The sequence below is a fragment of the Tenrec ecaudatus genome, chromosome 1, assembly GCF_050624435.1.
Source record: "Tenrec ecaudatus isolate mTenEca1 chromosome 1, mTenEca1.hap1, whole genome shotgun sequence".
Classification (NCBI taxonomy): Eukaryota; Metazoa; Chordata; class Mammalia; order Afrosoricida; family Tenrecidae; genus Tenrec; species Tenrec ecaudatus.
The window spans coordinates 88,263,513-88,289,142 of record NC_134530.1 but is presented as its reverse complement, the minus strand read 5'-3'; the positions used below and the strand labels follow the sequence as shown (position 1 = coordinate 88,289,142).

At 45.6% G+C, this 25,630-nt stretch overlaps 1 protein-coding gene across 4 annotated transcripts in view; it reads right to left on the bottom strand.

The window, feature by feature from the left end:
* NFIA (nuclear factor I A) overlaps nt 1-25,630 on the bottom strand; it is a 422,222-nt gene that overhangs the window by 23,617 nt on the left and 372,975 nt on the right. For 2 of the 4 annotated variants that reach the window (XM_075556946.1, XM_075556938.1), the window contains exon 10: nt 18,332-18,423. The exons of the other annotated variants lie outside the window; for them this stretch is intronic. In XM_075556946.1, the coding sequence (XP_075413061.1) occupies nt 18,332-18,423 (92 nt within the window). The remainder of the gene's footprint in view (nt 1-18,331; nt 18,424-25,630) is intronic. 4 annotated transcript variants of the gene reach the window in all.

Sequence of the window (25,630 nt, the reverse complement as noted above, 5' to 3'; positions counted from 1 at the left end):
TTCTGTTTTCTCTACTATATTCTAGTGCCAGGAGAGGAGCGGAGCTCATGACCATATGGCTCAACATTGCCATCATCTGTAAAAACTTGTCCCTAGTAAACAAACTAAGTTAAGCTTTCTATTCCATATAAATATCCAACAGTGGTCTTCACTGGCTTGATGGCTCACATGGAACACAGTCCAAGTGCCTTACCACTGTCCGAAAGGCCAGAAGGAGCAAGGGAGGGAGGGAAGAAGGCACATTGATGGCCATCAAGTTCATTCCAACCCACGGGGACCCTACTGTGCACAGGAGAACTCCACAGTTTTCAGGGTGGTGACCTTTTGAAATGGATTGCTGGGCCTTTCTTCTGAGACTACACTGAGTGGATTTTCCACTGCCCAACTTTTGGTGAACTGTCTAGTGCTGGCTCATTTGCATACTCAGTAGCACTTGCCCCAGTCTTAAGGGATGTTTTCCAGGGCGCTGCAAAAGCAGATACCTACGCTCTATCCTGGGTTAGGGCACAAAAGTTTCTAATTGCCAGGAGAGAGTGCTGAGTAATTTCTCTCCCCTGGAATAGGGGGAAGTAGTCTAAATGAATTTGAGAACTTACGGTCTAAAGCTTTGTGGTTCGGTACCATCAAGTTGGTTACAATACCTAAGGCACTACATACAATGGAGCCAACACTGCCCACTCCCGCATCATCCTCATGAGCCTGTCTGAGCGAGCCACGGTGCTTCCCTCTGCCGAGGGCCTTTCCGTTCGCTGCTCTTCCACATTCCCACGCACAAGGCGCCGTTCCAGGGACGGTTCTCTCCTGACAGCAGGGACAAAAGATGCCAGACAAAACACCTTGCCATCTTCGCTTCTAAGGAGTACTCTGGCTGGACTTCTTTCCAAGACACACTTGTTCGTTCTTCTGGCAGTCTATAGTCTATTCAGTATTTTTCACCAAGGCTCTGCGTCAAACCTTTAGTCATTGTATAAAGGCTTAAAGGTGTGCATTTAATTCATAACTCAGCATTCCCTGCCATTTACTTGACCCTTAAAGTCACGCCAACCAGATCAGCGCTCTCCAAATACATTGGAGGATTGACATGTGTTGTTCCTTGCATGTGTCCTTCCCCTGCTTGGAATGGAAGACTCAACCCACTCTGTCTCTGTCCTCCTTCAAAATTAGCTCCTTTGCCACTTCCCCTAGGAGATCTCCGAGACTCTGTGACTCTCCCCTTGAGTCAATTCTTTTCTCTTCTGCACTACTTCTAGCGTACACTGATTTCAATTCTCTCAGCACGTGGCACTTAATAATTCCTTACTTACCTTCTTACCAAGTCTGTGAGTTATGCACACCCGGGGATTAGTCATACATACACCCATCTATGCCCAGGGTGCCATCATCCGGCCTATGGTAGGTACTTCCTAGATAAATCACACCGTAGGTAAGTGGAAGAAAGGAGCTAGGAATCCCAAGTATTCCAACTCTTCGTTCCTGCTCCTTCCACTCTACCAAGAGTCACAAGTCCCTACCAAGGTCAGCTTCTCTTACTGGACCTTTTCCATTCCATTGTCCCTCCCTCACCTCACTGCTCACTTCCCCGTACACACATTCACAAGGGCAGGGGTCCAGAGGAGGTGGGCTGCACTGTCACTGGGGTAGAAGCTATGGGTCACCAGGGCTGGCCTTATACATCCCTCAACTGCAGGAAACAGGGAGGTGCAACACAATCCCACCCTTGGAAGGCAGCATTGGACGGCTCCCATATCACTAAGGCAGTGAGTGCCCTAGGTTGTCCTGCACTGAGAATGTCTGTGCCTGGGCTGCTGCTCTGTCATCCGGTCACACTCAGACTCTGGAGAGGGAGGTCATGAGGGCAATGAAAACAAGGCAAGGACAGCCCGTCCTAACCCAGTGTCCCAGCTCCAATACAAGGGAGCCAGCTACGATAAGCTCATGTGATTCATTAGTTAATGTGTAAAGCATTTGGAAAGTGAGAAGCCAATTAGAAGTGCTAAGTTACTAAATTTCTGCTGTAAAGGAAGCAATGTGAGCCCTTAGGAAACACTCTTATGCAAAGACTTTGCGGGAGGCATGAGCTGTAGAATGTAAGTCAATGATTGGACTCTACTGAAAGGATGCATCCCTGGGAAGAGAGGCCACAGATGAAAGGATGTGCCCATGTCCTCCATAAACCGACAAGAAGGTAACTAGGGTGCGTGAGCCAGGCGACAGGCTGAGGGCTTCTCACGGATCTACCTTACATAGTGGGCTCTGTTTTTGAATCTCTGTAGGTTAGTGGAACCTTCAAGGAGCCCAGGAAAGTGGTGAACGCTCGTGCAGAAGCCCATCCAATGAACCATCACTTGTATCACAGTGACATTTGGTCTACGCAAATTCCCTAGGGAGGGGACTTTCACCTAAAGGGGCTTTGTGGCAAATGGGAAACGCCACCTGCATTGCATTTTCCCCTTAGAGTTCATGTAGCAGATCCAACCAACTCATTTTCCTGTGCTCTGAACTCTGTTGACTCAAGCTCAGCAACACCAGGCTCTTTCTTTTGCAAAGGAAGCATCTGGTCCCAAGTCATAAAAGAGAACCCAGAACCTAGTGCTGACTGCGTGATAAGCACCTGGGAGAGCACGTGGAGGGCACGTCTCAGAGTTCCTCTGTGGAGGCACATGTCCAGCAGCTCAGCCTTTTCAGAGACCATGTTTACCTAGAGAAAGCTCACCCAGCTCCGTCGAATTCCAGCTCTCCTGCCCAAAGTAAGGTGAGTCTCAGTCTCTCTCTCTCTCTCTCTCTCTCTCACACACACACACACACCCACACCATTTTCCCCTAGACATAAAGGGAGCATGCAGGGGAAAGGGCGGTATAGAAAGACAAGGATTAAGAGATGCGGGAATTGAAGTGTAACTACGGGAGCTGAAAGAAAAATGCACGGAGAGTTGCAAAGGTAATGAAGCGGAGGAGAATGGCAGCTACGGTCTACCCACTGTCTGCTGCCCCAGCTTCCTTGCTAAAGGCTTGCCCCTTCCCTTCAGGGAATGACAACGACAATCAAGACAAGCTAGGGTGGTTTTCCAATCTTGGCAGCTGAAGATTGCAATGTGATGGTAAACATAATTAAAGTCACTCAATTCCACTTGCAAAGATTTTTGGAATGGCAAATGTTTTGTTACCTATATGAGAATAAGTCAAAAACTAGTGCTACTAGGGTTCTCATTTACATATAACAAACAAAATGTGTTTAAACAGAGCTCTATGAGCACTGAATGACTGAAGACAAGTTCTCATTATACACTTTCTTAGGTTTGTCAGGGTGCCTTAAAAAGGGGGGAGGAAATGTTTTACAAAACTCTGGTAGATATCCAACCAAATCATTGACGCTTTGCAACTGGTTTAGGCAAATGCTGCCCGATGGATCAAGTTTCCTAAGGGAGGAAGAGAAGACCTTAGAGTTGAGGCAAGAGATGGGGAACGGTCAACCTTGACGAACGAAGAAACTATGGTGTCAGTCCAGAAACTAGTGGAAGAAAATTGGGATCCCACAGGTTTGGGTATTTCCCATTTTAAGAGCACATCTTGGCTCCAGCCAGGTTTTGGCTTCATGGGTACCAACAGCATCGCACAAAGATGAGCCTGCTCAAAGAATGGCTCTTTCCATCGGTCACTGAAGCAAGCTCAGAAGAGGATGAAGACAGTTCTATGGCATGAATTCTAACTGGGGATGAGTTTTGGATTTACCAATATAAGAAAGCAAATGTTTTGAGAACGATGAGGGCAACAAATGTACAAATGTGCTTGACATACAATGGATGGATGTATGAATTGTGATAAGACTTGTATGAGCCCCCAATAAAATGAGTTGTTTTTAAATGGTAGCTTTTAAGGGTGGGATCTGCTGGGCCAGTTAAGCGGAAGGCAGACAGGTCAGTGTAGAGGTACTGGTGCCTTTTTGAGGGATTCTAAAGGAGTTATCTTAAGAGACTGGCTCAAAGCACACAGGGAAATTACAAGGGCTTACTAGGAAGAAGCTTTAAGAAAACTGAAAATCGGCATGGTTGAGGAAATGACCAGTACAGTTGCACCAAGGAATTCTTTTTCATCACAACAAGGTACCTGCTCATCCTCTGAGGGCAATAAGGGCTGTCTCCTGAGCATTTCATTGAGGAGTCTTACCCCAGCTACTCTACAGCCCTGATCGTGCTGTTTCAGACTCCTTCTTGCTCCCCAAACTCAGAGAACATTGCAAAGGCACATGCTTTGAGGCCCACGGGGGTGGGGGTGGTGAGAAAGCTGCTGTTTTGTTGTGGTTTGATTTGAAGAGCGCAGCATTCCTCAGGGAAGGCTTAGAGGGACGGAAACACAGCCATCAGAGGTGCATGCACTTAAATGAAGTACAGGTTGAGAAACAATGGCTTTGGGTCTTTACAGTTTTATATAATAGAGGTTTCTGTGGCAATGCCTTTTATTTAACTTACCCTGGTATATTTACCACCACCAAAAAAGATGGTAATATGAGTCAGTTCTGAGCAATGAGACTTAAATAGAAATTTGCCGGCAGGCACTGGGGAAGGACTATGATGGGGGAGCCTTTGCTTTCTGGATGCAAGCAGAATGACATGGTACGATGCTGTTGTTCCAGCCATTCTGTAAGCAGAAGCCTGTGGAAGTTGAAAAGTCAATCTGCTAAGGGTGGCAGAGCAGAACATCAGACAAAGAGTGAGTCCCTGCTGGCATGGTGGACGAGCAGAAACACTGCTAGAAACTACAACTTTAGGCTTTCTGCTATGCGAGAAGAGCAGCCCCAAACGGCTGGAGCCTCGCTTAATAGGGCTTTTGGTTCTTTGTAATTGAACACTTTCCTACCCAATAGATGAAGCAAACAGTTTCTAAGCTCTTACATGTTCTGAGTGCCGTGCATTCATTAACTCATTCAATCCACTCCACAGTTCATGCAGCAAACAATGTTACCGAGCTCATTTAACAGATGACATCCAAAGGTAGCATGCCTATGATCACTCCACCACGGTTTTATCCCACACCACCGGCCCCATGGCCCCTCTCGCCTAAAGCACATTTCCCTCAAGGATCTTGAATATTGCTCTGATCAGAGGCATCAATCAATCTCAAGATTCACTTAAGTTTAGAAACTGTCGTGAAAACTCTGCAGTAGAAATTATGGCTTTCAGAATTCACCTCAGTGTTACTATCAAACTGCATACAACTGTCAGTTTGCTTCATCAATTTTCTACGTTGATGCCGTCTTTTAAAAAGTCTGCTCATCCTAGTTTGTTTACTTTGCTCCTTTCCTTCCCTCAACCCCAAGGACCAGTTTTCCACGCTATTTTAACCCGTTCTTCTGCTCCGTGAAATTCTAATGCCATCACATCGCCCTGTTAACTTGCCTTCATCTATTGACCCTGACTTTATTTTAATGTTGGAAAGTCAGGAGCCAAGAACTAATTTTTACTGAGCATTTACTATGTGCCCGAGCCCATGACAGACACGTCAGTCCTTTCAAGAACCATCAGGTGCTGTCCCAAATACCCCAAGCAAGGCAAACAATAAAGAAAGTCACTAAAACGAAGTCAAAACATATGCTTGAAGATGGAGATATTGTTGTGCTTTTTTTGTCAATTCCTCTCCACAGCTACAGCAGCTGAGAAAGTAGAACTGCCCCATGGAGTTTTTCCAAGGCTATAACCTTAACAGCAGAACATCAGGTATCTTTTCCCATAGACCCACTGGCCAGGTTGAACTACTGATCTGCAGGCTAGGGCTTCTACAGTTCATGACTGGAGGAGGAGGAGACCAGCAGTGAATTGGTGGTTTTTCACTTTGTCTTAGAGGGAGGTTTGCAACTGTGGAAGTCTAAAACGTTTTGCCAAATTAAAACTTGAAAGACAAAGGTTCTGTGTATTGAAAAATATATTTTAGGAGTGTCTCATAGCCTGTCAGTGAGTCAGCCGCCAAGTGTTTATGAAGAGAACGTGTCAAGAATGTACAGGTTGGTGTGGGAGATGGGAGGCTTTGCTCCTGCCCACAGAAATACAGAAGGAGGGAAGCAGATTGCCTGGGGAATTCATTTCTGTGAGGCGTTGCTTACCATCCGACACCTACTACTGGAGCTGAGAACATGGGGAAAAAAAGACAAGGCAGTGCCTCATTTAGGGGGACACCTTTTTTGTAGGAAGGAGCCCTGGTAGCACTGGCGACACTAACTGTTGGACTGCTAACCCACCAGATCAGTGGTTCAAACCACCTGTCTGCTGCAAGAGGAGGCTGTCTGCTCCAGGAAAGATGGACAAAGCCTCCGAAACCCCAAGGAGCGGTTCTCCTCTGTCCTGTAGGGTTGCTATGATTTGGAATGGACTTTATGGCACTGAGTTGGTTTGTTTCCTTTTCCCTTTAGGAAGGAATCCTGGTAGCACTGTTGGGTAAGTATTGGACTGCTAACCACAAGGCCAGTGGTTCAAACCTACTAGCCACTTGATGACAGAAAGATGAGGCTATCTGTTCCATAAAGATGTACAGCCTCACAAATCTTATATGGGGTGAGTGTGAGTCAGAACTGACACCATGGCAGTGGGTTTGGGTCTGATTTCTCTTTTACGGGAGCCCTGGTGGTTCAGCGGTTGAGCACTTGGCTAACTGAAAGGTGTTCAGTTCAGACCTACAGGGTGCTCTGTGACAGAAAGAGGAGGCAGGCTGTTTCCATAAAGATTTTAAAGGTTTGAGCTGGCCCCAGCACCAAAAATTAAGTGGATTCCTGCCCCTCCCCCGAAAAGAATTTTTTTCAAAGAACGACATTGATTCTGCAGCTCCGGGAGATGGACATATCTGATCAGAGCACACAGGAACAGATGAAGGGGCAGGAGGAGAGAGTGGAACACAGCCTAGTCCACCAGGCCATAAGGATGATGTTCCTGAGTAGAGCAGCCAGTCCATAGAGAGAACATGATGGCTGGCCCCACTATGAGAAATGATGCCCCTCAGTGACCAAGGGTGATACAGGGGACAGCACCGGAGACACAGTGAGGGAATTGCACCTGATCTCATCCCACCACACCGAGGCAAAGCACTGGGGGAGTGCAGTGGAACAGCAAGGGAATGGAGTGGCAAGGTCCCCAGGGAATGCTGAAAGTGAACTTTGGGGCCAGGGCGTGGTGCCCCAACAGACTGGACTGGAAAACGCTCCTAAGGGCCAGCAAATGATCCTTGAACGAACTACAAGCTTTTCTCTTGTGAACTGTTTTGTTCTGTTCTTTGTCAGTGGTTTGTTTTTGTTGTTTTGTTGTCTGGTTGTATACTGTTGCTTTGTTTTCCTCTGTCTTTTCGTGCATGTTAGTGTTTCCACAGGTCTGTCTGAATAGGACAGGCTGGATGAACTATCTGGAGGAAAAACAACGGGACCGACAGTTCCGGGGGGACTTGGGGTGGGGGGGGTAAGGAAGTGGTGTTAACAAACACAGGGACAAGGGAACAACATGGGACCCAAAATGGTAGTGAGGGGGGAGTGGCAGGCCTGGTGGGGAATGATCAAGGGTAAGGTTGCGTAGAGAAGAGGTATAGCTGTATCCCGAGTGGGGGCGGAGCATGGTAGTAGGGCAGGAGGAAAGTCAAGGGAGATGGAGGAAGGATCTGGGAGTCAAGGGGCATTCATGGAGGTCTAGACAAAGACATGTACATGCAAATATATATATGAGGATGGGGAAATAGATCTAGGTGTCTATATTTATAGGTTTAGTATTAAGGTGGCAGAAGGACCTTGGGCCTCTACTCAAACACTCCCTCAATGCATGAATACCTTCTTTTATTAAATTTGCACTCTATGATGCTCACTCTCCCAACACAACTGCTGAAGCCAAAGCGGGTGAACAAGTAAATGAGGTGAAGAAAGCTGATGGTGCCCCGCTATCAAAAGAGATAGTGACTGGGGTCTTAAAGGCTTGAAGATAAACAAGCGGCCATCTAGCTCAGAAGCAACAAAGCCCACATGGAAGAACACACCAACCTGTGTGATTGCATGGTCCCAAAGGGATCAGTTACCAAGCATCAAAGAACAAAAAGTCATATCATGGGCTGCACACCTCCATGATACGATCGCCGAAGACAAACGGGTGCATAAGCAAATGTGGCGAAGAAAGCTCATGGTGCCCGGCTATCGAAAGAGATAGTGTCTGGGGTCTTAAAGGCTTGAAGGTGAACAAGCAGCCATCTAGCTCAGAAGCAATAAAGCCCACATGGAAGAAGCACACCAGCCGGTGCGATCACGAGGTGTCAAAGGGACCAGGTATAAGGCATCATGCAAAAAAAAAAAAAAAGAATATATATATATATATGTGTGTGTGTGTGTATATATATACCATATTGAATGAAGGGGGAAGTGCAGAGTGGAGACCCAAGGCCCAAATGTCGACCACTGGAGATCCCCTCATAGAGGGGTTTAGGAGAGGAGACGGGTCAGTCAGGGTGCGATGTAGTACCGATGAAGAACACAGCTTTCCCCCAGATCCTGGATGCTTCCTCCCCCCAACTACCATGATCCGAATTCTACCTTGCAGGACTGGATAGGGCAGAGATTGTACACTGGTGCATATGGGAGCTGGAGGCACAGGAAATCCAGGGTGGACGATACCTTCAGGACCAGGGGTGTGAGGGGTAAGGCTGGGAGAGTGGAGGGTGAGTGGGTTGGAAAGGGGGAACTGATTGCAAGGATCCACATGTGACCTCCTCCCTGGGAGATGGATGGCAGAGAAGGGGGGGAGGGGAGACTCCAGATAGGGCAAGATATGACAAAATAACAATCTGTGGATTATCAAGGGCTCATGAGGGAGGGCAGAGCGGGGAGGGAGGGGAAAAAAAGAGGACCTGATGCAGAGGGTTTAAGTGGAGAGCAAATGCTTTGAGAGTGATTAGGGCAAAGAATGTATGGATGTGCTTTATACAATTGATGTATGTATATATGTGGATTGTGATAAGAGTTGTATGAGCCCCTAATAAAATGTAAAAAAAGAAAAGAAAAAAAAAAGAAAGAAAATGATTAGGGCAAAGAATGTACAGATGTGCTTTATACAATTGATGTATGTATATGCATAGATTGTGATAAGAGTTGTAAGAGTCCCTAATAAAATGTTTAAAAAAAAAGAAAATTATGATGGCAACAAATGTACAAATGTGCTTGCTTCAATGGATGTATGTATGGATTGTGATAAGGACTGTATGAGCCCCCAATAAAATGCTTTAAAAAAAGATTTTAAAGGTTTGGAAAGATTATTAAATATTTAGAACTTTGGAAACTCTATAGAACATTTCTACTCTATACAACAGGGTCACTAAGAGTTTAAATAGGACTAGCTGACAGTATTTTTTTATTTCTGTAAGATTCTGTCTAGAGGGTTTATTTACATCCTGCCAGTTTTCATTATTCTTAGAGATATAGGCCCTTCTCATAAAGTCTCTTCTTGAGCGTATGGGTCCTGGCTATCAAAAGATATAGCATCTGGTGTCTTAAAGGTTTGGAGTTAAACGAGCAGCCATCCAGCAGGGAAGCAACAAAGCCCACATGGAAGCACACCAGCCTGTGTGATTGTGAGGTGTCTACAGGATCTGACATCAGGTATCAAAAGATCCAAAACAAACAACAATATTGATTGTTGGCATCAGCCAATGAAGGGGGTTGGAGCAGAGACCCAAAGCTCATCTGTAGAGAAGAGAACATCCCCCCTGTGGTAGTTACAAAGTCTGTTGTCAATTTGAGAGGATTAAGAGCAAAGGGGTGGAGTCTAGCCTGTCAATCAGATCAAACCTTGATGACCTCATGTGGAGGCACTAAGGAGAAAAAGAGCTCACCGGAGGCAGGACACACATAGACTCCTGGGAGACATTCCAGCTGAGAAGACACATTCCAGCTGAGAAGACACATGGAGCGATGCTAGTGCGCTGAGCTGGAGGAGCCACATGGAGATCCCTGCCAGTGCTGAGATGCTTACAATGCCACTGGATCCACAAGGCTTCCCACCTATTGGCCTGAGATCTTCCTGAATTTGACATCATAGCATGTGTTTCATGAGTCTGAAGAGGACTTTATAGATTGGTATCAGATATATGGGCTAATATCGGACTTATGGGATTGATCTGGGCTGACAGGGATGTTTTCTCAATGTACAATGATTCTTAATATAAAGCATTTTCTTATACACATATGAGTATCTATGAATTTGTTTCTCTATTCTACTTGGACTAACCCCCCACAAGGATTATAAGAAAAGAATGATTCAACCAAGGTGCAGTATAGCACTGACAAAGCACACATCATTCCTCTAATTCCTGAATGCTTCCCACCTCCCCCCGACCCACTACCATAACCCAGTTGTACCTTACAAATCTGGGTAGATGGGAGAGCCCACATTGGTACAGATAAGAGCTCTCCACACATGGAATTCAGGACAGATGAACCCCTCAGGAACACTAGTGGGAATAGTCATACCATGAGGGGAGGGGAAGGGTGGAGGGGAGGAGGAGAAAGGGGGAACCCATTACAAGGTTGGATATATATAGCTGCCATACCCCCCTGCCCCCCGCCCACCAAAGAGGGACAAATAACAGAAATGTGGGTGAAGGGAGACAATGGACAGTATAAGATATGAAATAATAATTACAATATATAATTGATCAACATATGTATAAATATGCTTGATACATCTGATGTATGGGATGTTATAAGAGGTGTAAGAGCCCCCAATAAAATTATTTTAAAAATAAAGTCTCTTCTTTCTGTGGTGTCATTTAGCTAAAAGGGGAAATGCAATACTCACTGCTGCCTGAGTAGCAGCAGCCTAGTTGGGCCCAATTTAGGCAGGCTTGTGGGGTACCTGTGAATTGAAATCAACTCCATGGCAGTTAGGTTTTGTTCATAAAGGATCCCTGGTGTCGTAGTGGTTACTGCTGGGCTGTTAACAGTAAGGTCATTAGTGATGAAACCACTTGATGCTGCACCAGAGAAAGGCAAGGTTTTCTATTCCCGTAAAATCTTGGAAACGCACAGGGGCAGTTCTACTCAGAAGTGGGTAAGATGGTCGCTCCCCTTGCTACATCTCAGTTTTCTTGTCTGTACAAGGGGGATCCTGAGAAGCATAGCTCTGCTTACTTCCAAGGGTGGTCAACTCAGAAGACACTTTGTAACCCAGACAAGACCGCTTGCGTATAAGCGTTTGGTTAGCAACTAAATAATGAAAGTTACCCTCTGTTGAGTGTTTTGTGGCAAGTGCTTACTTTCCCCATATGAATAGCATGTAAACTGAAGTCACCCCTAGGGTGCATCTGTAATTGTCATATCTACTGTTAAGAAGAGTAGGCTGGAAAACTGAGTGACCAGACAACAGTGATAACCACCCACAAATGAGAGACACAGACTCCTCCTAAGTGATGGGGCAAAGCCTCACCCCGAGCAGACTCTGCAGCCAGTGATGGAACTACTCTGTTCTATGGCCTCCTTGCAGAGTGAGTGGTTCTCACGGATGCTGACTGATCATTATCAGTAAAGGTCCTCCTCCCGCACAGGGTGCGAGAAGGGTTGTACAGACAGGCGAACCAATAGGGAACCTGGGTGGGTCTGCAGAAGAAGGGCAGCATCAGTCCCATTCCAAAGGATTTTAGGCCTAATTTCTAAACTTCCCATGCCTCTGTGTCAGCGGACGAGTCAATCGTCAACCGTTTTACAGAGAAAACGGACGGTCGGTACCCTTTCACTCTAAACGAGTACAGAGATGGTATTTGGGAAAGTGCAGGTATGATGGAGAGAGACCGGTTCAAATTCTGGCTACCTCATTCACCACGAGGCATGTTTACTTGGGTTTTCTGAACTCCAGTCTCCTCATTGGTAGGGCGGAGATAGTAACGTTGAGCCGTAGGGCTCCTCTGAGCATGGCAGCCAGTGTAAGCACAGAGCCGGGCACCTGTGGGTGCTTTCCAAGTGGTACTGACTTGATCAACAAGACCTGTTTGCGGTGTCAGGAGCAAATGGAGTATTACTGGCCTTTTGTACCCTGCAACGTTGTCAGCTGTGTAGGCTGGTGACTGAAATGCTCACATCTAATTCTAGCCTGAAGAGGGTAGAGGGGGCATATTTTTTTCTCCACTAAGGAAGTCTTACTTCCTTGGTCTGTGAACTTCCATAGTCATATGCATTTCCTGCAGGCGGCTCAGGTCCGAGTGGGGCAGAGGCAGGAGATGGCTTCAGCAAACTGAAGTGCAATTTCAAGCGCGCGTACAGAAGGGGCATGAGGGCGCAGGGTCAAGGGGTTGGCGGCTACCCCAGGTTGCAGGGGTTGGAGCCCACTCGCCACGCAGGAGAAGGGGGCCTGCTTCCACAGGGACGGCAGCCTCGGGAATCCCTTGGGCAGTTCCACTGTGCTGCACAGGGCCACGAGTAGCTGGAATTGACTCGATGGCAGTGGTCGGAATGCTTGCTTTGGTGAGGTTGAGGACCTCTTTGAAAGGAAGAGTAGGGACAGCGGGGAAAGATTCTAATTGTATCTTCTCGGCCCAGAGAAGAACAACTGAGCCTGCCTCTCCTCTCATGTGGGCTAAAGCCTTCACAGGGACACCTCACTTTGTTCGCTTCATAGGCACTGCACTTGTCCCCAGTGAACTGATACTTTGGGGCAACGCTGCACTGAGCAAGTCTATCAATGTCCTGTTGCAACAGCAAGTGTTCAGTTCATGTGTCGGTTACATTCTGTTAACTGTCTCAACAATTCAAGCTTTTCCACAATGTCATTAGACACTTTGTAGATGGAGGGAGCCCTGATGGCCTAGTGGTTACACGTTGGGCTGCCAGCCACAAGGTCTGCAGTTTGAAGCCACCAGCCCTTCTATTGGAGAAAGAGGTTTTCTACTGTAAAGGGTTACAGCTTTGGCAACCCACGGCGGGCAGTTTTACCCCATCCTATAGGCTTGGTATGCATCAGCATCAGCTCGACAACAGGGAATTTGTTATTTTGTCTTGAAAAGCCAAAGGTTTGTGTGACTTGCTTTATTGCCACATTCACTTTAGTGCTGCGGTCTGGAACAGAACCCACAATATCTTGAGGAGAGCCCTAGGAGCCCTGGGGACATAGTGATTACCACCAGCTCCTCTAAGGAGGAGGAGGCTTTCTACTCCCAGAAAGAGAGACAGCCTGGAAAACTCACAGGGGCAGTTCGACCCTGGCTTACAGGGTCACTGAGGCAGAACCGGCCCGCAGCAGTGAGTTTCCTTTGGTTTTAGTTATGCATGTATCTACCAGTTCATAAGTTGCTGGATAGTGTACAAGGAATATATCAGACCAAAGTTAAACAGAGATGGAAAAATCATGAAGCTTTCTCTGCCCCTTTCACCCTTCGGAACACTATTATACCCAACTCTGCGGCCTCAAAGCCTCTTAAGCCCAACCTTTTGGTATCAAGTATCTGGTAGAAATAATAATATTGTTGTAATTACTATTACTTCTTTTCATTGGTTTCTTCTAGCGGGACCTGAAACACCTTGAAGGGTGTCATTGTCCCCTGCATCCCACAGCTGATGCGAATAGTTACTTGAACATGTGACTTGGGAATATGCTATTTGAACATTCTGAGTTAACTAGACCCTGTGTCGGCTCATTCCACACTGAGTGGTGAAAGCACGGCCTTTACCAAGTGTTTTGCAGACTGCCAAAGCGCTCGCATCTCCAGCAAGCTTCAGGGCTGTGGCGCCCAGGATGGCAACAGATGGAAATACTCTAATGACACTCTGCCTCACCACGTGCCTCGTGCACACCCGCCCCAGAGGCAGACAGTGGGTGCTGTGCCCACAACTTAGCTATGCGGGGACCTCTCCAAATCCACTGGTTTCCGGCACAGTGGAGTGTGTGGCTTGTGCATACATTTGTAAATTTCATGAGGCAAAGGCAGTCGCCTGGTTTGCAAGTCAGGCAGCTAAGTGATTTATTAAGCAAAGGTTACAGCACCTGTGCCTTTTTGTCAACAAATCAAGCCCATGCCATGCCAAACGATTCTTCTAATAGCCCAAATGGTAATTTGGTTTTAAATAGCATTTCAGATACCACAATTCTGTTGATGCAGAACAGTGATAGATTTGGGTAATAGGGGGAAAATGCCTGGATTTAATATTGTTTGCACTCATTTTTCATTTTAAAGAATTAGTCCTCATTGGAGTTCTGCAGGTTAAGCATTTTATTTGAACATTCTGATTAAACTAGAACCTGAATCAAAATGAGTTCTTTGCTCAGTCCTTCTGTGTGGGAATTGGTATTTCTATTTATTACCTGATGATGAAATATGAACTTTTTCCCCCTTAAATAAATGCCCTCTTTAATGGCTCTCATTTTCAGGGATCAGATTAAATTATGGGATGCGATTGAAATGTCCATTGGCTTTCTGCTATTTGAGACCAGGGCACGTTCTCTAAGATTATATTATAGCATTCAGTGGGCGTGCTGGGTACATCAATAGAGTCCAGAGTGAAGTAAATACTGAATGCCCCAGAGACTTTTCTATATGGTAATTACGAACTGTTGTAGAGGCAATACTGGGCGGGGTGGGTACTGGTGCTTGAAGGAAAGGCAGGTCTTCTAAAAGATGTAGGGAAGTAACTGACCACCTCTTGTGTTAATGAAGAGCTACAATATGGAGCAGGAACGTGAGAAGCCTATATGGATACTGCCAGAGGCAGCTGGCGGGTGAGGCAGAGGAATGGGCAGACAACTTGGCAGGAATGTCTAAAAAGAGTCAAAAGCTGGGGTCAGACTGACAATGCAAATAGAAAGAAAACTAGCTTAGGTAACACTAAAGGGAAGGCAATTTTGTCTCCACGAAGGGAGGAATCCTTGAGAGGAAAAAAGGACTGAAGGGGAAGGAGGAGGAAAAATGGCTTTCAATTATCCATGTTATCTTTCCCGACCAATCATTACAGATGATGAATAGGTGCAATAAAAGCCAATATTCAATTTTTTCCAATTTACATGGAAAGAAGGCCATAATATATTGTTAAGGGGAAGAAACAGCAGGTTACCAGTCTATATAATTTTATCTTATTTTTGTAATATACTGGTATGCATGTAAACAGCCTGGATGGATTCATACATAAATGTTAGCAGTGGAACTACAAGAGATTTTTAGGATTTTTCTCATCTGTATTTCCCCCAAGCACATGCATCATGACTGCAGGAAGAAAAGGTCTTGATTTCCAGGTACCCTTACAAAGCACTCAAACAATGTCTGCTGAAATCCCACTATGTGCTGGGCCTGGGACAAGGATGCACACAATTAGAGTGGGTTTTGCCGATGAACGTTCCACCCTTTACTTGCTGTCTTACAGGGCTCTTATGATTAGATTTGGATATGACCTCAGATTTAAATGAAGACAATCCTCTACTAGCGCTGTTGAGAGTTGAACATCAATCTCTGTTTGAATGTCTCCCCAGAAAGGTGGGCACCAGGCTCAGTATACTACTGCCCCTGGTTAGAGAGTCCAGGCGTCAGACAGAAATGAGTGCAAATTCTTGTTTCACTCATTGCTGTGTGGCCTTAGGAAGAGAAACCATCTTCTCTGGTCTCAGCTTTCACATCTATAAAGTGGAATTGCATCTGCTTATAAGTACAATGTAAGTTGGTATAATTACATCTACCGCATTGGGCGGCTATAAAGTTTAGTTAGATTATGTACCTACAGTATCTAGCACACAGAAAATGCTCAATAGAGGCTATATATAATCAAATAACTCTATTTTTTTAAGGCTTTATGAGACGCAGAAAGGTGCCTTCTTATAATGCCTGTGCATTAGTTCAAGTTCTAGCTTCTGCAAAAAAACAGAAATTATATCGAATCAGTCTTTTATGGGATGATGCTTCAGGCATTTTAAGAGATTTCCATTGGGAACTCGTCATGGGGAGAAAGGAAGCCATTTGCATTTGTTTATGGATTTATGTGTAAGAAATTTCTTCTGCGTTTAGGTAGCTCAAGTACTGTGTAGGTGACTCTCAATTTATTTATTATTTTTTACATTTTGTTTTCCCAGAAAACATTCTATGTGGTTTAATTAATATGCATTTTATGGCTTATAGCAAAGGTATTGATATAGAAAAATGCAAGCTTGTCCAGGGGATTGCTGATTAGTCCAGGGACCACATTCAAAGGAGGTCTATACAATTTCCAGCTTTAAAAAAAAATGTCTTCTGAACTAGTGTCTTCACAGAATTGTTTCTTTTCCAAGCCTTCCTATTGCTTTTAGTCTACATTTTATATTATTTATATTTTATCTATATTTATACCAAACACAAATACAGAAAGTTGTTCCTCCTTTATAAAAGAGAGCTTATATATTATACCTTAAAATTCCATTTGAGTACATGATTTTCTACCTCAGAATATCTCATCTGATGGGAGCCGGTAAACGACAAACCCATTAGTAAACTTTCTCACAAACAATTGGGGATGTCTTTCTTGGAGCCAAGTGTGGCAGGTGGTGCTGTGGCGAGACACATGAAAGCTGTCGTCCTCGTGAAGCCAAACAGCTAATGGAAACCTACAAATGTGGATCCTGATGCCAGGATGGGCAGCATGACATCATCCATCCAGATGCGTGGAAGATCTGGATTTCAAGGAATTGGATTCTTGTGCCATCGACATCATGAAGACTTGCTTTCTGGGTTAAATAAGGAATCTGTGGAACAAAGCCATATCGGAATATCCACAGAAGGAATACAGGGTCCAGCAACCTGGGACTGTGAATCAAAGCCTATGTAAACAACAACAAACCCAGGATGCATAATGCCATCTGGACACTGGGAAGTTCTTAACCTGAGCGTGCCCTCTGATACGGAGCTCCTGTTCTCAAGAACCCCCTTATATGTTGGATTCGAAAACAGAAGCCAACAGTGTAAAATGAACCTGTGTTCCTCTATTTTAACACTCTGAGGTCATGAGTCCACACTGCATTCACTGGGGGAGTGTGTGAATGTGTGGCTAAAGAGGTTTATGATAAGCTTGGGGAATTTTGTGGGAGGCATCAAATAGGAGATTCTCGTTCCAGTGTCATGTGCAAACCAGTCCAAGAAGAAAGTGCACAAGTGAGGAATTCAAGGGTTAAGCTTCCCCCTCCTTTCCAGTCCCCCGCCCCTCCCAGCTGCCTCCTCTGATGCTGCGCTCTTTGTGACCCTGCAGGAGTGTGAGATATAGCGCAGCTTACCCCGTGCTGTCGACATAGCGATAAACTGAATCCCTCGACAGAGAGAGCAATGAACCCTGGGAGGCCAATCTGTCCTGTGCACAAGCACCTGGTCATCGTTCCACACACAGAGATGAGTCGTTAGCAATTAGGCATCTGGAGATTATACACCCAGGCATATCCACCCAGTATCCCAGGGAACTGCCCCTGTCCCCACCCACACCCCCACCCCCATCAATAACCATGTTGAAAACCTCACAGGGAAAATACTTTCCTCAGGTCAATAACAAGACTGTCTGGCCACATTCTAATTATGTATCTAGAGAGGAGTATCTTTTGAAACTTCAATCTCACTCCATCTCACAAACCTTTGATTCCTCTACATATACTACTTTGAACTTGAAAGTCTTTCAATATTTCTCCACGCATAGACACCATTTCAAAACTCAGAAAAAAGTCCCATCCCACCCCAACCCCCCTCAATCCCTCCCCCACCTCCTGACCTTCAAGAGCACAAAACTGAGTCATCTATTCAAAACCCCAAGCTCCAGATGTCCTGGAGTCCTCTGTTTTCCCTTGCCTACCTTCAAACTCGGACCTGGCGGCTCACCTGCTCACCTGGGTTTTCCCTGTGACCAGCAGAAGCCAGGAAGCAAACCACACCTATTTCTGGATCAACACCAGAAACTTAGCAGGTCTCATAAAACCTTCTTCCTTTGAGAGGCATCTAGAGGAGGAGCTGCCCCTCATTCCCAGCATCCATCCTGACGTTGGGCCCCCAGACCTTACTTCCATGTCCCTGGGAGCCTCATCTGTAGGTGTGTGCCCGGGGAGCCACGGGAGGTCCTGTGGGAGGCACTGTACCCTAGCAAGCGCTGTGGAACTGTCTGGCCGTTGCATTAGCAGTTCTGGGGGAGAAGCCTTCCTCTTCTACCTGCTCCGTACAAGAAGGAAAACTTGCAGGTAGCGTTCCCCACGGTGTGTCTGAGAACACGTGGAGAGGTGGCCAGGGGAGGAAGGAGGGCTGAACAGGGGCAGGGAAATGCAGCCTGTACGGCCAGAAAGACAAGTTCAAATGCACCTGATAAATAAAACAAGCTGCATCACATACAGAAAAGATGAGAGCGGCCCACCTGTGTCTGTTGAGGGATATTTACAAAGCTTGGATCCCGTGGTCCAACACTGACGAATCGGTTTGCGGGGGAGGTGCTGGGTGTCGAGTAGGCTGTGAAGGGAAGGGACACATGCGTTCAGGAAGCAGCACGAGATTGCACACACAAACAAGACCAAAACACACAGTCTCTGAGCCGCCGCAGCTGATGAACGAGGAAATGTGCAAACACTGCAGCTAGCGAGGGGGTTTGGCTGGCAGGGGCTTTTTAGACAGTCAAAAGGGGGTTAAAGGGCTGGCTTCCAAAGACTTGGTGTAAGAGGATGTCGACTTAGGACTCAGGTAGGCTGTTTGGTTTTCTTTTTTGTTTGTTTGTTTGCTTGTTTCTCTCTTTGCTATACAAATTAGAACATGCAAGCCATTTGCACAGTATACTTTCGGAGTTAAACACGAATGAGCGTTGGGGTCAGAAAGACATACCCTCGTCGGGAGAGCACAGGGAGAAAGACGTTAGGTAGGAAGGGCAGGAAAGCAGCTCAATGGACAGCCTTGCCTCTCACACCGCCTCACTCCCTGATGCATTCCTGCGCCTCTCTAGCTGGCTATTGAAGAGGACAAGAGCCTTCTGGAAGGAGTCAATGGGATCTCTGGGCAGCAGGAGGAAAACCACTTAGAACACACTGAGTTTATCGGCCTGGTAGAGTGGCTGGCATCTTCCTGAAGCACACAGTATGTTCAGAACACTGGCATGTGACCTTCCTCCACCCTAGGACCCTTCCACTCAGGCTCGAACTCATCAAGTGGACCAAGAGATGTTGGGGGCCACACTTCAGTTTTCCATCTTCTTACAATGCGCGGAAGTTTTGTTCTTGGTTTTTGTACCTGCCCTTGGGCGCTTCTACTTTGGAGGGGGAAAAAAATTCAGTGGTCTTTTGCGTTTTATTTTACTGATTTTTGTTGACTCTGCTCCTCGAATGTATTTTTTGGCTGTGGGGTAGAGGGAGCTGCAGGTTAACTTGTCTTCACTTTTCTAAACATTTCTTTACTTATCTCCTTGAACTAGAATCTTCAGACAGACAAGTGCTTAAAATAATTTCCAACTTCTAACCTTTAGTTGTAAAAGACCTAGGGTTTGTTTATTTATTTTACCCTTCTTCTAGATAAATAGCATTTATCTAGAATGCTTTGCAATTAAATAAAATACAGAGCACAGAGGTATTGGTACCAAATTCCTTTCCAGAGTCTTCTTCTACACTGGCACCAGCTGCTTCCCTGACTTTGGTTTGGTGTGCAACAGAACATTGCCCTGCCTTGTTTGACACATGTTGGGATGGTGTTCCCCGCAATCTGGTCCAGGTCCCGTTGGTAAGGGTTAAGTCAAACAGACCCAAGCGGCCAGTGCCTATGGTTGCGTTGCACCAGTGCTGTACAGAAGAGGAGCCTGGGAGATTCTATGTGCAGTGATAAGACACACTTTGTTGCACTCGCACTCCTTTGAACAGGGATTGTACATTAACGCCTATATCTCATCTGCTATTAAGGCAAGTCTGATGACCATGACCCTACGGGCCAGAGGAGAGATGCCCCACAGGGTTTCAGAGGCTGTGATCTTTAAGGAAGCACATCGTTCTCCTGGGGAGCTGATACCAGGTTTGGACTGCCATCTTTTCGGCTCACGGTAAAGCCCTGTTTGAACCACTGGGTCACCCGCAAGCCCCCGCTGGCTTTCTCTCAGGCGGTCTGGATCTTTGGTGTGTTCTGCTGTCTAGCAATATGGCTGTACTGATATTGCTCATTCTGTGTCACACCAACGTGCACAGATTTGAGTAACCTCTTGGCTCTGATGCATCCTACAGGCTTCTGTCAACCATGATTAGAATGAGAGAAGTCCCACAAAAACAAAACAAAACAAAAAAACACGCTAAACAACTCAGGAAAATATTTTTAAATTCAGCCACTTGCTTTACTTGAAGAGATTTTAAGAAATCTTAACCACGAATTGCACATTAAGATGGCTGGACTACAAGTCCCTGTTGTGTGCACACCAAGAGGGTGAGGGAGAGAAGGAGGAACTTAGGAGAGGAAAGGACCTGTTAAACCTGTTAGTGACTTGAAGGCGGGGACGGGGGGGGGGGGGGGAGTCAGGTGGGGGCAGTGTTATTTCACAGGATAGGTAGGTCAGTGGAGGAGGAAAATGGCAAAAAGAATGAAGGGTATGTGACGGTAGCTTTTCAAAGTAAGACTAAGTGCTTGCAGAGAGATGCCGGAATGCAAGCTCCTGGTTTGATCACTCAGGTACAGCGGCATGCACTGGCCTGCTGCTTGTCTCAGACGTAGCACAGGAGTGCTGTGGCATGCTGGCCCTACCAACGGCATCACAAACAGCCTGCCATTGATCCCAAGGTACATGGCATTTCTTTGTGTGTGAAGGCAGTTCTCTATTGCCTACAGTGAGCTTACTAAATCAGGATAGGTTTGCCTCACACACCCCCACCCCCATCCTCTATTCTTGTATGACATACATTTTGCCATTGGAAAAAAGGCTTCTCAAGCTGAAAAACCCAAACTCACCACCACCAAATCGATTTTGACTCATTGTGACCTGGTAGGTCAGACTAGAATTGACCCTGTGGGTGTCCAAGGCTGTTAACATTTTTCAGGAGCAGAAAGCCTTGTCTTTACTTCCATGGAGCAGCTGGTGGGTTCGAACACCTGACCTTCTGATCAGCAGCTCAACGCATAACCCATTATACCACCAGGGTTCCTTGAAGGCTTGGCATACTAATAATTCAGACTCTCAAAAGCAGATGTCTTCCTTTCTTCAACCACAGGACAAACCTCACAGCCTTGGATTCAGAGCATTCCCAGAGGCCTTTGGGGCCCTCAGGGGTTGCTAGACTACTCCAAAGTTTATGCTTATTCTGTTTTTTTAAAAAATATATACAAAAATGATAGACCAAAAGGTGAGAGAGGTGATGGTTTGGCTGTGTTTAAAATAAAAAAGTATGTTACAACTACAAGGAGCCTGGCCAGCTCAGATTACTCAAGTCAAAAATGGGACGAATAGTATTCTACAGAAAGTCAGCTTCTGGGGGAAATCAAAGATACATGACCAATAAGGGAAGGAAGGGAGGGAGGGAGGGAGGAAGGAAGGAAGGGAGGGAGGGAGGGAGGGAGGAAGGGAGGAAGGAAGGGAGGAAGGAAGGAAGGGAGGGAGGAAGGAAGGAAGGAAGGAAGGGAGGGAGGAAGGAAGGGAGGGAGGGAGGGAGGGAGGGAGGGAGGACTCCTGTCTCATCTGCCATTACAGCAGGTAGGGTGATCACCTGTACCAGGAAGTAGGTCCAGCAATGATATGACCTAAGCAGGGTGTGATCGGATTCGCCTCCGCAGACAAACAGCAGGTAAGGGAGTTAGTTACACTGCTGGACAAAAGCCTCAATTTAAACTTTTATTAAAACAACTATATATACCAGAGTGAATCAATTATACTTGCTCAGATAAGCGATTTCAACATGAATATAAAAGAATATATAATAAAGGGGCCATGCATTAATTAATTATATATAAAACTATGTTTACTGTATTATATCACATTCATGTATTTATTATTTATAATTCTTCCCTAATTATAATAACAGTAATCAAATGCATTTAACTGGGAATTATGAAATCCAGAAAAAATTTTTGAAGGGGAGATTAATGAAGGTGGTTTTAAGAATTCTGGGGAGGAGACACAGGGATACTGGATGGCTTTTTTATTAAGTCAGTAGGTAAATCAATGTAGTTATATAATCTCAGTGAACAAGTTCTTATGGAAAAAGTGAATATTACCGATCAAATTATTATTTGATTCTGAAATATAAAGAAATTTGCTTTTTATAATTTTGGGTTTTTTTTTTTTTACCAACACTGGCAGTATCATCACAGGCTGTTTCTAACATCATGGAATACATTCCTATAAGGGGCTTTTGCCAGCTTTTATCTACATTAATCTGATCATGATTTCCCTCTAATTAATGCATTTCTTCATTTTACCCAAGGATCTTAGTTTGATTTTAAACACACAGTAACTATCAAAACCCCAGACTTTGATCTCATCTGTAGAAAGATTGCACTCCAGAAAGTGACAGCGGCATTGCTAATCTATAGCCCTTTACTAGATAACCGAAGCTCTGCCCGAAGGTAGTAGCTGGGAGAATGGATAGCTCAGGAAAGCTCTCTCTGAGCACACTACAGCGAGAGGACCTGAGGGAGTGCTGGCAATAATCTCTAAGGGACAGGCATGGAGCGAGCACCCATCTGCAGTGCTGTGGACAATCAGGCAGGTGTCTCTGGGGAGGGCACAACAGTGGCCACGCGCTCAGAACTGGGGGCGACCGATTGTGTGGCTAACAGTCACATAGAATCCCAGTTTTTGCTATTTCCAAGGCATCTTACACCTCTGCCCCTAAATAAGCAGGAAGGAGGACTAAATTCCATTAAAGCATTTACGACCGCTTACAGGTGACATTACTGTGGAGTCTGAAATAGCCTTCCCCCGTTTCCTGAGCATGATGCAAACCCCCGCGGCAGTTTGCTTTGAGGAATACATTTGTGCTTTCTTGTCTTTGGGAGGGGAAAAAAAACAACTCTGAAGAGAAAGATATTAAAATCTCTGTACCAACATCAGGTGATAGGTTTTTAAGATTAAAAACTATCTCAACAAAGTAATTCAAATCTGATAAAGGACAAGCTGTTCAGTTGGAATCTTTTGATTTGGAAGTGGTCAGGCAGATTCAAGGTCTATTTCAAACCACTGACACATGTACAATCACTGGAAGGCAGAAAAAGGGAAGACAGAGCGGACACAGCTTTCTGTGTGGAGGACGACCTGTTCGCATGGTCACCAAGTGCCCACAGGGATGCTGAGCGGTGCTCTCTCCCGAGCTGTGTGGCCCGAGTCAAGGAATGGCCAGCTCCCTTGGCTGGGGCAAAAATACAGCCGGTGAGGCCAGGAGAACTCTGACATACTAATTTTACTTCCAGACCCACAAGGAACTGAGGTCCTGCAAATGCTGGCCGCCTCTGCTACAAACTGATGAGAAGTTTTATTCGACACTAACAATTTGAAGGGCAAGAACCTCCTTTGACTTTGTTCACTGACACCTCACCAAATCTAACCTCTGGAGTGTACTGAAGAGAGAAATTCATATGTTTACCCCTTCTCCTCTTGAAAGGAGCTTTTGTGGCAAGGTGCATGGTGCAGATGCTCCACAGGTGAAAGATAGGGCTATCTGCTCCAGTGGCGGTTTACGTCTCGGGAGACTATGGAGCACTTTGGGGTCACTCACTGGGAGCTGGGGTTCGCTCTCCTTTTTCTGCATCCTTCCCTTCACTCTCTTGAGAAGACAGTTATCCGACCCCCTTGCTCTGTGCCTTGCTCACTGGTTGAGTGTTACAGAGAAGATAAAGGTACTGTAAAACTATGACGCTCAGTGAGGCTAGAATCTAACGGAGAGAGAAGTGCACAGCATGAAAACACGTGTGCCTCCAAGTAACATAAGAGAGACTCTGTGGCGTGTGGTGTGGGAAGGACAGAAGAGCAACGCCTTGTAGGAGTGGGGAGGGGCTTTCTTGAAGCAGTGGCTCTGAGGCAGCTGTAGCAGACTGTTGAAGGATTCTGATGGACTAGGGGGTCCAAGAGAAAGCAGCACCAGTCTAGGAAGATGAATGGACAGGACAATTGATGGAGGAAAGTAGAAAGACACAGAGAGGGCAGATTCCATTTTGCCACCAAGGGCTACGGGAAGGTCAACATGCAAGGAAATAGGACTTAGATGTTTGAAAATGAGGGGCAAAGAGCCTGTTGGGATTTCCTTCTTTCTTAGAAAGATAGAATGTATCAAAGCAATACACCGACATCGCCAGTCTCAACACCATTAAAACAACTGGACATCTTCTTGCAAAGCCTCTCCTTCATTTTCTCAGATAGCAATATCCATTTTACACATCACCCTAGGGTCTGGAATCTAGGACAAAGGTACAGAGGGCAGGGTTTCACACTAAAACTAATTAAAGAATTCAACTCCATTCAAAATGCACTCACTGAGACACCACTAACTGCAGAAGCATGCTAGTGAGCAGAAACAAGTATTCAAAACAAGTAAAGGGGAAGATCCTGAGGATGGATACATCCACCATGTAGTTTTATGGAGGATTGATCCTTTTTTAAAAAGTGACACCTGAGGCACAGGGAATCCAGGGTGGACGATACCTTCAGGACCAGGGGTGTGAGGGGCGATGCTGGGAGAGTGGAGGGTGAGTGGGTTGGAAAGGGGGAACTGATTACAAGGATCCACATGTGACCTCCTCCCTGGGAGATGGACGGCAGAGAAGGGGGGGAGGGGAGACTCCAGATAGGGCAAGATATGACAAAATAACAATCTGTGGATTATCAAGGGCTCATGAGGGAGGGGGGAGCCGGGAGGGAGGGGGAAAAAAAGAGGACCTGATGCAGAGGGCTTAAGTGGAGAGCAAATGCTTTGAGAGTGATTAGGGCAAAGAATGTATGTATGTGCTTTATACAATTGATGTATGTATATGTGTGGATTGTGATAAGAGTTGTATGAGTCCCTAATAAAATGTTAAAAAAAAAAGTGACACCTGCCAGGAAAGAAAAGGTGGACAAGACAGTATTCAGTGCATGTTTGAGTACGTATTTGCAATAGCTGCCCTGATCTTTGCTTACACTGTCACTTGTTGAAAATCTCATGAGAAAACTTACATGTGGTAAAAAAAAACAAAAAAAACTTCAGAAACTATCTGAAAATATCCTGACTAGCTTATGAATGAAACTCAGTATAATAGAACTTATTTTGGTACTCCGAACAGGATCTTTCCTCACACGGCCACAAAAGAAATGCTGGAGAACACCGGAGTGTTTCTACTTCAGAGAAATCTATACGTATCGACAAGTTCACAGACCTTAGGTCAGCATTATTAATGCCATTCGGGTCTGGCTGGTATGTTCTCCAGGAAGCACATCCAGGCTTTTGTTTACACATGATCACATTCAGAGATTTAGAAATTCCCCTCCATTGAATAAATGTTGCAGCGTTTGTCTCGATGCTTGCAATCCAGAAGGTAACCACTATCCTGCATTTCCACTATTCTGATCACATCTGCGCAAGTCAGTCTCCTCACTCTACTATCTCGGCAGATCTTTTGTCTTTGCAAACAAGTAACTAATAGAAAAGAGAGGCAAAGAGACACAGCCCCGGGGGCATGAAATGAAAGCCTACTTATCGGAGTAAATGATTACAGAACAACAAACCCCACAAGC